This window comes from Plodia interpunctella, chromosome 29, assembly GCF_027563975.2.
Source record: "Plodia interpunctella isolate USDA-ARS_2022_Savannah chromosome 29, ilPloInte3.2, whole genome shotgun sequence".
Classification (NCBI taxonomy): Eukaryota; Metazoa; Arthropoda; class Insecta; order Lepidoptera; family Pyralidae; genus Plodia; species Plodia interpunctella.
Genome location: NC_071322.1, coordinates 1,663,248 through 1,679,602, shown reverse-complemented (window position 1 = coordinate 1,679,602; position 16,355 = coordinate 1,663,248). Strand labels below are relative to the sequence as shown.

General features: G+C 38.4%; 1 protein-coding gene across 3 annotated transcripts in view; it reads left to right on the top strand.

Moving 5' to 3' along the window:
* The window catches only part of LOC128682009 (uncharacterized), a 35,182-nt gene that overhangs the window by 8,746 nt on the left and 10,081 nt on the right, over positions 1–16,355 (top strand). For 2 of the 3 annotated variants that reach the window (XM_053766431.1, XM_053766432.1), the window contains one exon: positions 154–4,141. In XM_053766431.1, the coding sequence (XP_053622406.1) occupies positions 154–3,453 (3,300 nt within the window). In that variant the 3' untranslated portion in view covers positions 3,454–4,141. Of the gene's footprint in view, positions 1–153; positions 4,142–5,339; positions 5,507–5,948; positions 6,000–6,669; positions 6,827–7,227; positions 7,427–7,908; positions 8,075–8,372; positions 8,559–9,169; positions 9,375–9,986; positions 10,135–10,471; positions 10,646–12,018; positions 12,154–12,672; positions 12,852–13,205; positions 13,354–14,527; positions 14,692–15,752; positions 15,838–16,355 lie in introns of those variants that run through there. The other variant, XM_053766433.1, reaches the window with a different exon arrangement.

Genomic DNA, 16,355 nt, shown 5'->3' with positions numbered 1-16,355 from the left:
TTTGCTTGGCTGCAGCAAGAAGCTTCATCATACCCACGCCTTCATCCATCATAGGGTTGCCAGACAAAAACAAGAACTGAAACTGAAACATTTGGCAATAACTGGCAGCCCTAACCCATAGACGTCATCTGATACCGAAATGTTCTTCGGCAGAATGAAAGAGATACGTTATGCTCCTGCAAAACCAAGCTCAAGTCCTGGGACGAAGGTTCGGAAGGAAGCTCCACTCCATCTACTTGCGTTCTCTGTTCAGAAGACAGCCAGAAAGACCAAACGTATAAGGATTCACCAGATAAGTCCAATAGCAAACACTCGAAAAACACCAGCAAAAAGTCTGATTATTCTAGCAAATTCGCTGAAAGCAAAGCGACTATCACTAGCGTTAAGACCAGCAAATTCACAGACACTGTTAGCAAACGATCAGACGGTGTTCATAAGAAATTCGAAGATAACAAGTTGGTAGGAAACAGGAGTGAGGTTACGTATGATATGTTGTATGGAGACTTTTACAGTGACAATGACGATGAGGTAGACGAAACGAACAGGCTTATTCAGTTGAGGAACTCCGATTATATGGACATTGTAGAGGACGCGTTAAAGATCGTTATAGCTTTAGCAGGCTACCCGAAGTCGAAGATGCGTTTGCGTCAAATGGAAATGTTCCAACGGTGTCTCACAGACGTCATAGACATGCAGCTGAAGGCTGGTCTCTTAAAGAAGGTCCCAGTGTTTTTAGATTATTACCTGAATCGGGGTGCTATTGTGTGCGTTTGTAAAGATGTGGAAACTAGAAATTGGATGGTAAGAGTGAATCCAGGTTTACAAGAGCGCATGTGCACGAATCTGATTCTTTTGAAAGCTAAAGTGAAAAGGTTGTGTTTGGCCGTGCTCAAAATTCCAATGACGTGCTGGCCGGCGACAGCTAGGGACGCATTCAAACTGCTACAATATTTCAATCCGACTCTGAGAACTAGCATGTGGAAGATTTACTCTCAAAAGATTTGCGAGAATGTCGAAACTACCTCCTTCTTAATAGATAGGGTGTCCGGAGAAATTATCCGTGGGCCGAATTTTAAGAATGTCATTGACTACGGCCAAATGGACTTTGAACTGACTGGTTATACGGAAATATATTATGAATGTTTGTTGTCTGATCTCGATGAAGACTTGTCGAGCGTCGCATCTCGTGTGAAATTGTTGGAGGAAATTAAGTCTGCTGAGAACACTCCTAGAATTTTATCTGAAGTCAGTTTGAAAGAGAAAGATGTTCAAGAGTATGAAAAGGAAACGTGTGTAGACTTTACCGAGAAACAGGATGACGAACCAGAAATAGTGGAACAGATAGCGGAGGCTGATATTAATGACGAGGTCAAAAATGAACTAGAAAGCTCTTTACAAAGTGATATATTGAAAAAACTTAAAGATGTCAAATACATTGGCGAGAAGAATGAAGTGATTGTATGGTCGGATGAAACTAATGTGTACAACAGTGATCAGGAGAATGAAAAAGACTATAAAATAGAGGAGCCATGCACATCAGTTAACGAAATCAATGAATCTGTGCATTGCGCCGCTGCATCTGATAAGACTGAGTCTGTAATTGAAAGCAATGACAATTTGATCAGTAGAAATAGTAATCTGAACATTGATAGCAATAGAGGAATCGCATATCACAGGCGCACAAATTATCTCCACGTAGAAAACGAACTCAAAGTAGCAATAACACTTGATGGATATCCTCAAAATAAGCTGGAAGGGACACATATTAGAAGGCTCAAACATTTGTTCAAAGAATATTTGCACAAAGACATGAAGCAACAGCGTTTCACCAATCTCATCATTCCAAAATTCCAAGACGTATATCTATCTAACGGCGCTGTGATATACATTTGTGATAGTTTAGAAACTAAAGACTATTTAACTGAAGTAATGCCAAAGTTTATACATTCCACTGGTTTGAAACTCACGTTTAGAGATATCAAAAATTTAGTTAGGTATACTAGGATAGTGATGCGGTTGCCGAAAGAAAAAGCCCACGTTGAATCGTTAGAGATCTTGCTTAAATTGCAAGCAAAATATCCAGGATTGAAGCCAGACTGCTGGAAGTACTACTCTGACGTTGCTGGTAAACAAAAACGCCAATTCGGTGTCGATCGAGACTCCTTAGAAGTCATAAAGAGTCCCGACTTTGATCCTGTTTATGAAGGAGAAAAACTAACGTTTAGGATTATCGACAGACAGAAACGTGACGTCAGCTTTGAAGATAGCAATAAAGACCAAACAACTGAACCGGACAATCAAAAGAAAGAGATTTGTAAAAAAATGTATATCCCTATTGATCCGGAAATCTCTAACGCGCCCCTGACTCGCATAAGAACTAATCACTATTCGGATTTAATAGCAGATGACTTAAAACTCTACGTAGGCCCGTCAAATTATCCAGAAGCGAGGGTCGATGAGGTACTTTTCCGTTCCATTAAGAGAACTTTAGAAGATATTGTTCACGAATCTTCAGAAACACAATCTGAGAACCAAATACCCAGATTTCACGATATGTATTTATTCGACGGTGTAATATTCATTATTTGTCAAGATAAAGCATCGAGGCAGTGGCTGGAGCAATCTCTCGTTATCGTCAATAAGATGCTCCACACGAGCTTGAAGGCGACGGAATTCAGAGGAGCTGTTGGCATTATAAGTATGGTCGTCAAAACAGAAAGAGGTACCGATGAAGTCATAGATTTGTTACAGAAACAAAATCCTAGATTGCGAACTAAATTTTGGAGGAAAATCAGTACAGTTCGAACTAAGACAAAATTGGATGCAGTCCTACAGATTGACAAGTTGTCCGCTCAAGTTATAACCAGTCCGAGTTTCAATAAATATATTGGATCGAGCGTTGTTGATTTCAAATTGGGACACTTACAATCTTTACTCAAACCCAAATCCAGTCTGGAGGAACTGACTAAGACGTACGCGAAACGACAGAGCAAAGAAAAAGTGTCCAACGTCGACAATAATGACGACTTCAAGATGCAATGGACAGAAGATGAACTAGATTTAAATAAAAATTCACCACGAACAGTGGACAAGGAAGCCAAGTACACAGACACGTCGTATCCAATACAAAATGACATGGACCCTGTGATAATAGAGAAAGAATCACCAAAGAGCATCGAAACAGTGTTACCAGAGAAACAAAATCATAAAATTTTCTTGAGAGTGCCAACGAATATATTGCCCGAAAATGAGGATGACTTGAACGTTATTTTTGACTTACTTGAGGATAAAAATCCTGGCTTGAATACCGAGTTGTGGGAAGTATATACTGACGGCGAGTACCCCTCAAATGGTAGATTCACTATCATCGTGGATAGACAATCTGTGTCTGTTATTAAGGGCAAGCAATTTGATTCGACGATTGGTGGCGAGAAACTGAAGTTCCTATTTTAAATTTGTAAACTCTTAAGGCTGTGAAACCGTTGATTTTATAATGAATTGTGGAATGTTAGTTGGTCACTTTAATAAGTGATTGATAGTGTTATTTTTGTGTTGTGTGTATTAACATATAATCCGAATCAGTTAATTTTTTTCAGTCTGATCAGAATTTCCTTCTTTCTAAAGAAAAATTGCATGTAATATTTTTCTACTATTAATGCTGAAAGTTCGGACTGTCCATAGTCATCATAAAAATAAAAAAAAAAAACAAAAGGGGTTTGGATAAAGTTGGCGTCATTTCGAAGTAATAACAAAACAATGTGAAATGAGTATTACTCCATTGATTTAAAGTCCTTGGTTGCGAGAAATAAAATGCCAGATAGCTTTGACATAGTTTATCTGTATGTGCTCCACAATAACTGTTGTTGTGAGAATGACCGCGAAAATTCGAAATGTAGCCATTGGTCCATCCATACAAAATGAGCAAACCCTTTTGTATGACTGACGTCATTAATTATTGAATAGTTGTGTTGTCCCACCACTATGCATTTAATATTTGTTATTATGTTAGTTTTTAGATATTTACATTAGTTTTTAGGGTAAGTATTTTTTAATATGTGTTGTGTTATGTCCTAATTTGTATTAGTCGTATTTCTATTCGTATAATGTAATTTTTAATTTTAATTAAATTTATGTAATACTTGATTTTAGTTTGATTTTGACACTGATATTCAGATTCCTTCAGATATTTTGGCATTACCTAAAGATAGTATAAAGACAGAGACTTATTTGAAATTGTTGTATTATTTATCATCTGTCATCTATACAAAATAAAGAAACACATACTGGCTGGTGTATCCACGCAGAGCGCCGCCGTACTTTTGAAAATTTTAACAGACAAAACGGGTAAAGCTTTTTATTTTGTGTACAGTCACAGACCTCATATATCTATTATTAATTTTTCGAGTAAAAATTTTTTAAGGTATTAATATATATTCTTCCAAAATGGTTAAAGTAAACTAGTTATTTTTCTTTTTGTATTTTTAACCTCTAGAAACAATGGGTGATCTTTATTTTTTGTATTCCAAAAACCAAATTAAAACTGTCTTGGCGCAGAATGTCTGTCTCTCGCGAAAAACGTCAAATTACAGAATGATAAAGATATCTGACCCATATTTTTTTTTCAATTCCTGGTCGAATCTATTGGACATTAGCGACTGTATTTGTATCTTCTACTTGCCTGATTTTGCAATTAAAACGTCTCAATTTTTCGAATTCAGTTGAAAATATTTTACGAAAGAGAAGTTCTGCGTCAAAACCGAGAAACCAACTGTCCATCACTATTCAATCTTCATCTCTATCTGTGCTTTAGAATTACATGTGTATATAATTTAATGCTTCATTGCTTTTGCTTTGTAGTATCAGAGTTTATTTTAACATTTCAAACATGCTGTGGCGTTGCACTAAATAAAATCACACCACTTTTTAAAGTAGGAACTTATAACAATAAAAGACAAGTATATTTGCCAAATGGACACAGTGTTATGTTTAATTTAACTAACAAATACTCGCACGAACAGTCGAAAAATACATAGCATCAATACATAGTAAAAAATAATTATTTAATTGAATGCGATTAATACATACGATCACACATTATCGAATTATGCTCCAGAAAAACTGTTTTGTTAATGTACACAATCATAAAATTGAAAATCAATTAATCTCACATCTCCATCGTGTACAGACTTATATTATGTAAATTATGTTATATCTTATGTTTGAAAGTTATTATTTAAATATGTTTAAAGTAGCCTATATTTTTATAGCTAACAAGCTTTTACTATATTAGAAATTGTTATAATGAAATAAACACAAACATATGAAAACATTGGACGCAGCTAAAAATTCCCGCGCTTCAGCGCTTGGGTTCGCGCGCATGCGTGTCGTGCGGCGACGACGCGGACGCGTTCTGTTCGCGATGCGGCGTCACGCCGTACTGCTCAGCGCGGTGCCAGCGCCGCGATTGGACCGCGAGGCACCAGGCTGTGTGCCACAACCTAGCCAGGCTAGTGACTTCACTTCCCTATATGCACACTACATAACGGATAGTGATTTCAGATTTCACATATCCTGTTGCGTTTCCTGCAATGTGTCCCGTCCTGTTTCCCGCAAAGTTTCTTATCCCAATTCCTGAGTCGTGTTCCATCCTATTTCGTATCTCGTCCCGTTTCCCGCTACGTGTCACGTACCGCTTCTCCCAACGTTTCCTTTTTCAATAACCACAAACTTAAATTACAAATATTATGTATCTTATTTCAAACATGACGAAGTTTCACATAAACTTGCATCTCATATTTTAACCACATAGGGATGACTTTCAAGATTTCAACTTTCTAAACAAATTTTTATCTTAAATTTCATGTCACAAGAAACTAAATTACATACAAACTTTCAACCCCAATTTCACCCACTGTTAAAAAACTATATCTATAATATTTTTAATACAGATTGGCCTCAGGCCGTGACGTCCAGGATGCTGCCGACGCTGTGGAACCATCGTAAGTACCATAATACCAGCGTTGCCCGCGGCTTCTGTGTTGTTATCTGGAAACAAATGTAGCGTACTTTCTGATGTGCTTATATAAACATGGAAATTAAATTTATTTATTAGTGATTTATTACAAAAAACACCAATATTTTAAGTTTAAGGTAAGCTCAATTGACTTAAAAAGTAGTTTTTATAATAACAGTCTGATCGATATTTTATTCATCATATTCGTTGCCGATCGATATTCATTGTCATTAAATACCCTATTGGTGTTTTAGGTGTTATAAAATGTGGCCGTCCAAATCCAAAGGGACCTTATGGCACTTAGGCCATTATTGCCGTTGTTTTGTATTCGAACAACGGCAATAAAGACCAAGTGCCAGCCGCGGTCCCTTTTGATTTGGACGACCACAAATGCCTATATACATAGGAAATGGTAAAGTATGGTATGTTGGGTAAATCCTGTATTGGAAGTTTCAAGTTCATTTCTCAAGGGTGCTGCTCCGTAAGGTTTTCTTATTCGTTACATTGACGGGACTGATGATTACTTTTTAGAAGTGTTACCTACTTGAAACTTCGCATAAAGGAGCTATCCGAGCTATTACTAGCCACTTCGTATGTATTTGGTACTTCTGTATAAACCATAGAAAAATCATATAAATGTTTTTTTTTTTTGTTAGAATTCCTCCGCCCGCCCCTTTGCGCCGGCCTCATTCACCGGCCAAGGTGTGCCAGGAACCAGTTAGGCAGGGAAGGCAAGAGACCAAAAGGCAGGATAGGCAGGAGCCTAATAGGCAAGAGAAGCAAGACGACGGCTTTGATAGGCAGAATAATAAGGTATATATGGCATTTTAATTAATATCACATATATAGCTACTTTGTTTTTACTAAGTTGCTTCACGCTGTCTTGTCTGTCCGTATGTATGCTTATGGATCTTAAAAAATACGCAACGGATTTTGCGGGTATTTTTAATACTGATTTTATCTGAGCGAAACCAGGACGGGTAGTTAATATGAGAGTTCTTTTTATCGAAACGAAAAACCAGCTATTTATGCCGAATCTACCAAAACTTGGTGAACTGCATCTGATAATCTGTTCCGATTATTGTCTACGTCAAAAAATTTCCCACATCAATAATCACCTCGATCCATTGTTCCGTTTGGACGTGATAGAAGGACAAACACTATCAATTTTATATACTTAAGTAACAATATAACAATGTTTATTCCGTGTCTAGGTGTTTACTGCACCGGGGCACACGAAACAGCCTCAACAACGTAACAACAACAACCGACGCAGCGGTCGCTCGTTCAACAACAACCGCGACCTGAACAACAGTCGCGATTCGAACAACAGCCGCGACAACAACGGTTACAACAACAACAAGTTCGATCGTCCGCAGTCCAATAATAAGGAGAACTGGGACAATAGGAATAGTAAGTGTTTTCATCTCGGGATGGATCAATTTATTTCATTACTTAACGGAAAATAAAATATGATTATGACAATATCCATACTAAGATTATAAATGCGAAAGTCTGTCTTTCTATCTCTTTCACGGCTAAACCACTGGACCGATTTTGATGAAAATGATATGCTTGTATGTAAAGAACCCCGTACAAACGTAGGTTACTTTTTTTCAAAAATCAATCCCCAACTAACTATAATGGGGGGTGAAAGTTTGTATGAAAATCGTGTTCGGCTTTCGTAAAATTCAAGCGCGCGTGGTCGCGGGCAAAATCTAGCATTAGATAAAGAGAAAATATTTTCGATTTAGTCAACTGTGACTACATTGTGCTATGGAAGACTTACGATACTTCCTATTCAACTCTATTCTACCGCAATGCTCGTGCTGCCATCTGGTAACCAGACATTCATTGAAAATTGAGCTTTATGTATTTACATATTTCTCTTTCAGCCGCTGTCGAACCAAAGCAAACTATAGTTCAGAAATCGGCGCCGGTGATTAAACCTATTCCCGAACCAGTGGCCGAGCCTAAACCAGTGACGAACACCGTCGCGAGCGTCAAGAGACCAGGCAACGTTGGAGATGTGACGCCTGCTAAAAAAATTGTACCGAAGAAGTAAGTTTCGCAAAAAAAGTTTAGATTATACTCTGAAAAGATGTGGCCTTGAGGAATATTTTGACGACCTCGGTGCCGCAGTGGTAAAGTGCTTGCCTCTGAACCGAGAGGTCCCGGGTTAATTCCCGGTCGGGTGATGATGGAAAATGATCTTTTTCTGATTGACCCGTGTCTTGGATGTTTATCTATATATGGATTTGGGATTTGTTATAAAATATAGTATCTTTGAGTTAGTATCCCATAACACAAACCTGGAACTTACTTTGTGGCTAGCTCCATCTGTGTGTTTTTTTCACAGCTACATATTAGAGCTACTGCCGATTGGCGCAGTAGCCCTGATCTCAGTAGACGCGATGACCACATCGTGCGCCAGCAACGCCCGCGGCTTCGTCTGCGTGTGCATGCACGACCAATTCTCCGAGGAATACGAGGCGTTGTGCGGGCCCTACGGCACCGAATGTGAGGAGGACCATACTACTTTCCAGTGAGTATTTGAAGTTATGCAATGTGGGACCTTACCACTTATTTGGAAACCTTTGGGATATATGGAGAGCAAAAATTTGAAAATTCACTAAGATATCACTATATTGAACTTTTCTTACAATCAATTATACAGATACGTCTACCTTACAGGGTAGACAGAGCCAAGAGTTACGTAACTCGAAAAAAAAAACCAGTTATACACATTAAAATATAATAAAGAAAAGACTAACATGAACTAGAACTTTTAAAAATTATAATCATTGGTCTATTGTATTTAACTTTTAATAAAAAAATTGCAACATATTATATGTAGACATTCAGAGAAGTTTACAAAACATACCCACCAAATTCCATACATACACTTCAAAATTAGATAGTTAATTGACGTAAGTATCGTCACATATTATAAAACATAGCCTGTCAGTTCGCGATAAACTCAAAAATTACTGCACGGATTTTCATGCGGTTTTCTCCAATGTTAGTGTGGCTCCTGAGGAAGATTTAGGTGATGTATAATTTCTTATTTTTATACCCGAGCGAAGCCGGGACATGCCGTTAGTATCTGTATAAAAAGAAAGAAGGAATGTTAAATCATTTTGTTTTCATTGACAGGCCAACTCCAGGAGACGTGTTCTCCTATCTCAGTCCAGAAGACGGCGCCTGGTACCGCGCCCGTTCTCTAGGCAGAGACAAGGCCGCACTCATAGACTCCAGCAAGACCATAGAGCTACAGAAGGGCGACGCCACCAAGCGTCTGGTGGGGAAATATGAAGATATACCGGAGTTTTGCTGCGTGCTGGATGCGGCTAATATCAAGGTAGTCATTGGAAAGAGATAACAAATCATGACAACTGATTTGTGCCACGAAGTAGAAATGTTGTATTAAACTAAGTTTGTATGATAAACCATGCAGACAATACAAACTTGTGTCAAAAACTATATATTTTTAAATTAATAATTAAGGCTTAAAAAATGTAATTTAAAGTCATTTGGGAAGGCAATTCTTTAATAATTAGATGCAGTATTTTGACGACGTCGCTGGCACAAGTGGTAAAGTGCTTTTCCCTGAACAGAGAGCTCCCGGGTTCAATCCCCGGTTGGGTCATGATAGAAAATGATATTTTTCTTATTGGCCCGGGTCGTGGATGTTTATATATGTATTTCTTATAAAATATAGTATCGTTGAGTTAGTATCCCATGACACAAGTCTCGAACTTACTCTGGGCGTAGCTCACTACGCCCAGAGTAAGTTCGAGACTTTGTGGTTTGTTATTGATTATTAAATGCTTATCGCTAAGAAATTTATACTTTTTCTCTATGGTTTAAATATGTTGCATTCTGGTCAGTAACATGTAATTGGCTTTTTGTAATTGTTTTTGTCTTGAATTAAGATTTTCCATGAAAATATATAAATAAAATAATTTTATAGGTCGGTGACAATCTGAAATGCACCATCTTAGCCAAGACAGCGGACGGGCACAAAGTGTCGCTAGTGGATATTGAAACTAGCGCTTCTGTCGGGGAAGGTATTGTTTCAAGATGGCTGCCTGTTGTTGAATACCCACCACCGGCCGCTGGTAAGTCTGTTTTGGGAAATATTCATTTTAATTTGTTTCATTACAATACAATTGTTGAAAATTACTTTATAACACCACCATTACAGATTAAATCCTACTAATATTAGATGCGAAAGTTTGTGCAGATGTATGTGTGTATGTTTGTTACTCCTTCACGGGCATATTTAAAACAAACATGATTTTAATACAAAAATTTGCTATACATGCATATTAGATTTCATTAAAATCCATCCAGCGGTTTAGCCGTGAAAGAGAAAATGGTTCCTCTGGAGGAACTGCTCAGTTCACTGAGCGGTTGGACCACCCCGCCTAAAACTGACTCGATCTCCATTACCAGCGTCGCAAACGCCAGCGATACCGGAAGTGGCGCGGCCGGACGTGACGCACAACAGCAAGGTGTTGCTGGCGGACATCACCGCTGTGGACAGAGCCTATGTCCGGCCCAGCGACACTGCCGCCGTCCGGGATCTGGACCAGATCCTGCAGGATGTGTACTTGTGTGCTGCTAGAGGTGAATATACGGGTTTGGTGTGATTCAGGTGTTTACGGAAAGTCACAGATAGGTCACATCACTATATTGTAGATTATGTCTAAAAATAACTTGTTCTATTTGTGGTTCACAAAATATATGCTTAACGTAAAGACAATCCCCGAACAGCGCTCATAATACTGTCTGGCGCGAAACCTCTGTCACACGATCTTTAGTATTGCCACACGGGGTTTTAAAAGTTAAAACTCCAGCAATCTCGCAGTATATTTGACATAAACAGCGATGTTAGCTCGACGAGTTTTGATAATAATTATTATTTTATTATGACGACCTCGGTGGCGCAGTGGTACGGTTCTGGCCACTGAACTGAGAGGTCCCGGGTTCGATCCCCGGTCGCGTCATGATGGAAAATGACCTTTTTCTGATTGGCCCGGGTCTTGGATGTTTATCTATTATAGTATCGTTGAGTCAGTATCCTATAACACAAGTCTTGAACTTTGGGGCTAGCTAGCTCAATCTGTGTGATTTGTATTTAATGTATTAAAAAAAAAATACTTTCACATAAAAATTAATCTGTCCCCATGTCTGGACACAGATCACCACAAGTTAGGTTCCCGATGGGCGCAGGTGTCGAGGTAGATCGGATAATTAAACACTCAATGCGGAGGCGGGCGAGGCGGTCGGGTGAGGTGGTATGGCGGCGGCCCACTAAAGTATCTCCTACAGAAATATGAATAGAACCTATAATTAGTGCCTAATCAGCTATCTATGTGCCCGGCATAAAACATTTGTGCCTGTCGTAGATTTTTTTAAATGGAAAAAATGATTTCTGCTGGAGTACCGTTGTTATAGCAAGAAAATTTTAAACTAATAATCGGAGAGAGAAATTTTGTTCATAGTCAGGTTATGTGCGTGGAATGTGCCGCGAAAATAAAATTTGTGCGTGTTCAGGTTATGGAAATATTGAGATTTTAGCTGGAGTAACGTTTTGCAAAATCGTGTTTCTCTTAAACCATTACAAGTACGCATGTAGACTAAATATACACGAGTAGCTCTTGATTTGTGCTCACGGCACATATAATTAGATTTATAAACATACTTATAATTTACAAGTGATCACACTTTTTTGGAAAACAGAAATAATCGCAGCGCCGAAATGAGAAATCGCACAAGTCCCCTGAAAATTGTATTCGATCCTTCTTGATGCCTTATATATCCGTAAAAAGTTTCAAAAGTGTAGGTACATCCGTTATTGAATTATAGTACTAAAAGTATAAACACTTTTTAACATTTAATCTTGACCATTTCGTATTACAATGTCAAAAAAATGCAGTTAGCAAAAATCCGCAGTCTACTCTTTAAAGATTGTATTTTTTTTCCTTATTTTCTTTCAGGGACACCCCTAACCCAGCCGCCGAAGAAAGGTGATGTGGTGATAGGAAAGTTCACTGACGGTTGCTTCTACCGGGCGCTCGTGAAGAGAACCAACGTCGCACAGAACAAATATCTGCTTGAATACATCGATTTTGGTGAGTTGTAACGCTTGGATAGACTTGGGTGTCTATCCAGTTGTCAATGTCAAACATAGAGAAAAGAACGAAGCGGCAACGCGCTGTACGGTGCAGTAGAAGACGACGGAGAAATGGGAACTAACCCATAGTCCACCATTAGTATAATGTTCTATCGACCGCATCCATCGATGTTTTACGAAGAATCTTAGTGTAATGTAAAATATGTAATGTTTATCGATATTTCGTCCCAACTAATATTATAAATGCGAAAGTATGTTTGTTTCTCTTCACGCGTTATCTACTCAACCAATCTTTTGGAATTTCGCATAGGTTTATATAGTTAAGTGTATGGAGAAGGACATAGCGCACCTTTCATCCCATATAAAATTATTGTTCCCGTGAGATTTGCGAAAAACCTGTATTCTATTATAGGTGCCTATAAGATCTCTGAAAACAATAAAAGCTTATGGCAAAAATGTCATTTTTAGCAAAGAACTAGTTTACAGTGTAGAATATTAAATAATAATTCTGTTACAGGTAATGTGGAAGTAGCCAAGCTAGAGAACCTATACCCATGTCCATCGGAATTCAACTTGACCACAAAACCCACTCCGGTGTCCATGGTGAGACTCCAGGCCAGCTGTAGCAACACTCTCACTCCGCAAGCCATAGAGTACCTTGATAAACTGAAGGACAACAACGTGGAGCTGATTCTGGTATGAGCCCTTATATATATAAAACAATAACATATAAAGCATTATATATATCTATCTCTCTCTCTCTTCTCACGTGCTATCTGTTTTATTCTTTCATTCATACGACTACCCACCGCATTTAGTGACAAGCAACGCATTAGTTAACTAAAATCTACTAATTATAATCCCAATTAATATTATAAATGCGAAAGTATGTTTGTTACCTCCTCACGCATCATCTACTGGATCGATTGTAATGAAATTTGGTTCGCGGGTAGAATACAACCTGGAATAGCACATAGGGTGCTTTTTATCCCGAAATTCCCACGGGAGCAAAGCCTCGGGGCGCAGCTAGTTGTACATACATATTTTCAGACAATCCCCTCGGGCACCAAGACAGCCCCGAGCGGGTCGGCCGTCAACCTGGTAGTCGTCAAATCAAACGAATCCGTGAACAAAACGGTGGAGGGATTCTGCACGCCCGAGTGGAAGAAAATGGAGGAAAAGGGCGTCGATGTTGTTGGTATGTCTTATCCATACTAATAAATATTGTATACTGTATATTGTAAAGAGAAAATATTAGTATTTTTGTTTGTAATGTATAAACTCAACTACTGGACCGATTTTGTGTTTGGCATAGAGATGGACGAAACCTTCGGGAGTGATATAGGCAACTTTTTTAATTGTAGCAAATTTATACGAGCAAAGCCGGGGTCGTCCCACCCCGGCTTTGCTCGTATATATTTGCTACATATAGTAAAAGAGGGCTTTGTGCGGGTTTGTATTTAACTTCTCACCATCGAGTAGATTCGAAGTGAGACGCAGTTAATCTATCACAGTGCGCTATTGTGGCGTACACTGCAATGTGATTGGTTCGCTGCCCACTTCGTCGATTCGATGGTCAGAAGTGAAATTCAAACCCGCACTTCTTCCTAAGATTTATTTGTGTTATTACTAACATTGGTATTAGATTTTATTCGAGTAGCTTAAAGGCATCTGACTTCACTTTTACGACTACCTGCCGACGTCTAAAATGGTAAGCAAAGTCGCACTACGCATAAATACCTCTTACTCTTTTATTTCATACTACAGGTCCGTCCCGGCTTCGCTCGGGTAAAACCATAATAAAAAATGTAGCCAATGCCACTCCAAAAGGTTTAGTTTATCACAAAGTGACAAATTTCATTAAAATTTGCCCTAGTAGTTTTAGAGCTTATTCGCTTCAAACGAAAATCCAAATGCTTTCTCTCTATAATATTTATTTACATCTTTCATGTTCGGTAAGTAGTTCCTTATTACGACTAAATGGGTCTTGTAGGTAATCAATAAGCGCTCTAGGATAATAATGTAGCCAGAACAGCCCTAGGGCGGTAAATGAAAAAAAAAAAACACTTTCAAAAAGTTTGCGTACATCTAACCATCATATTGGCAATAGACATCATGCATTCAGCCCAATGACCAAAGAGGACGCTTCGCTATTCAGCCTTGTCTTCGTATGAGTATAATAGTTATCAATTTTAAATTGGTATCGAACGGCGAAGGTTAATTTCTTGAAAAAAAAGTTCTTTGTAATGAAAAAAAGGCGGGAATAGAAAACTTTTACTTTAAATATTTTTTTAAATTATATAATTACGTTATAATTAAGAAAAATTGACGCCCCACAACCGTTAGCTACTAGCTAAATGTACTACACACAGAGTCCCCGAAGCTGATGTTCAGTTCGCTGTCGTACGCGGAGCTGCCGAGGCGCGGCTGTGAGCTGCAGGTGCTGGACGCGAGCGCGCTGTCGGCGGGTTCGCTGGCCGCGCGCTGCGCCGGCCTCACGCACCAGCTCCGCGCGCTCGAGACCCTCACTCAGCGGGTACACCATACGCTATATGTGCACAGTCACGCGTAATCAATCGAAATCCCAAATGCCATACGCTATTATCACTACCTGTTACTGATAATATGTGCATAGTCACGCGTAATCAATCGAAATCCCAAATGTGTTCAAAAAAAATGTGTATGATACTTGGTTATAGTGCCACCTGTGACTACTATGCTTCATAATAAAGGTAGGTTCAATGCGGCGGTTCCACGAAGTCGATTTTCATTAATAAATTCTGGCAATATTTTTTTTTTTTTGCCTATGCCAGGGTGGGTCATTGCACGCGAGAGCGATACGAACATGATAAACTATGAATTGAAGTAATTGAAGTTTCAAACTACGTATTTTGCGCGATACGAACACGATAAACTATGAATTGAAGTAATGTGTGATAATATTAATTTAACGCGTGACAAAATCTTGTCTTTCACCGTACTTCAAACTACATACAGGGTGTAAAATTACCTATATGAAACCCACGTAATCTCCCCCATAATATGAACATTTTCCCCCAAGAAACCATGCCTGGGAGATCAGTGGTTTCCGAGATAATGAAGTTCAAAATTGAATTAAAAAATTTTGCATTTTATTTGTTGATTGCAGATATATAATTTATCGTGTAACCGTCATTCCTCAGAAAGCCAGAAATTCCCTATCAAAACTAACACTAAAGTTTGAAACATGCTACCCCAAAGCGCTTTCACTACAGCGATACACGCACACAAACTCACGGCTCACAGCTGATGACCGCGCGCGAGCGGTCATTCACATGATATGCCGCGCGATATTCGCTGTACACTGATTTTTATTATTTTTTATATTTTTTTTTTTTATTATTTTTCCAGTTCAATTTTTACATTGAAGTGAGTTTAAGTGACGGAGGTAGGGTTACACGCCCCATGCAAAATTTCAAGAGGATAAGTATGTATGATGGGCAGATATAGAGTGAAAAGGCCGTTCGTCCCGAAAAAATAACTGTTCCCGTGAAAAATTGACGTAGGCGAAGCCGCGAACAAAGTATAGTCATAGAATAAAATAATGATTAATTTCAGATGGCGGAATATTGCAACAGTGAGCTGGGCCGCCGGCCTTACTTACCCGCTTTGGAGGAGCTTTGCATCGCTCAATGCCCGCCTTGTGAGTCAATGAAATGAAATACTTTATTTCCATTATAATTGCAAGCTTGCAAAAATAATTAAACAGGTTCTAATACAAAATAAAATATTCGTGCAATTAATTATCTCATTGGTGTCAAATATTCATATGTATCTATAATAACACCTATTAACCAGCCATTCAAATAGTTGTCTTAAATATTTTGAAAACAAGCATTTTAATTTCAACAGGACATTATTATAAATTTTAATGGCCATAATGTAACAGTTATGTAATATTTGTTTTTATTAGGTTTTTTATTTAGGGTTTAGGATAAAAGAAACCAGGATTTATATTATTAGAAATGGTTTATTGAAAGAGTAAAAAGAAACGCAATTCTGAACTAGGACAGAGACAAAAAGTTTTTTTTTTATTTGTGTGGATTATAACGAATACTTACAAGTTCATTTCTTCGAATACTTGCTACTTAAATGCCTTTCTTTTGAAACTATATCTACAAATATAAATAGCTGCGCCCCGGGGCTTCGCTCCCGTGGGAA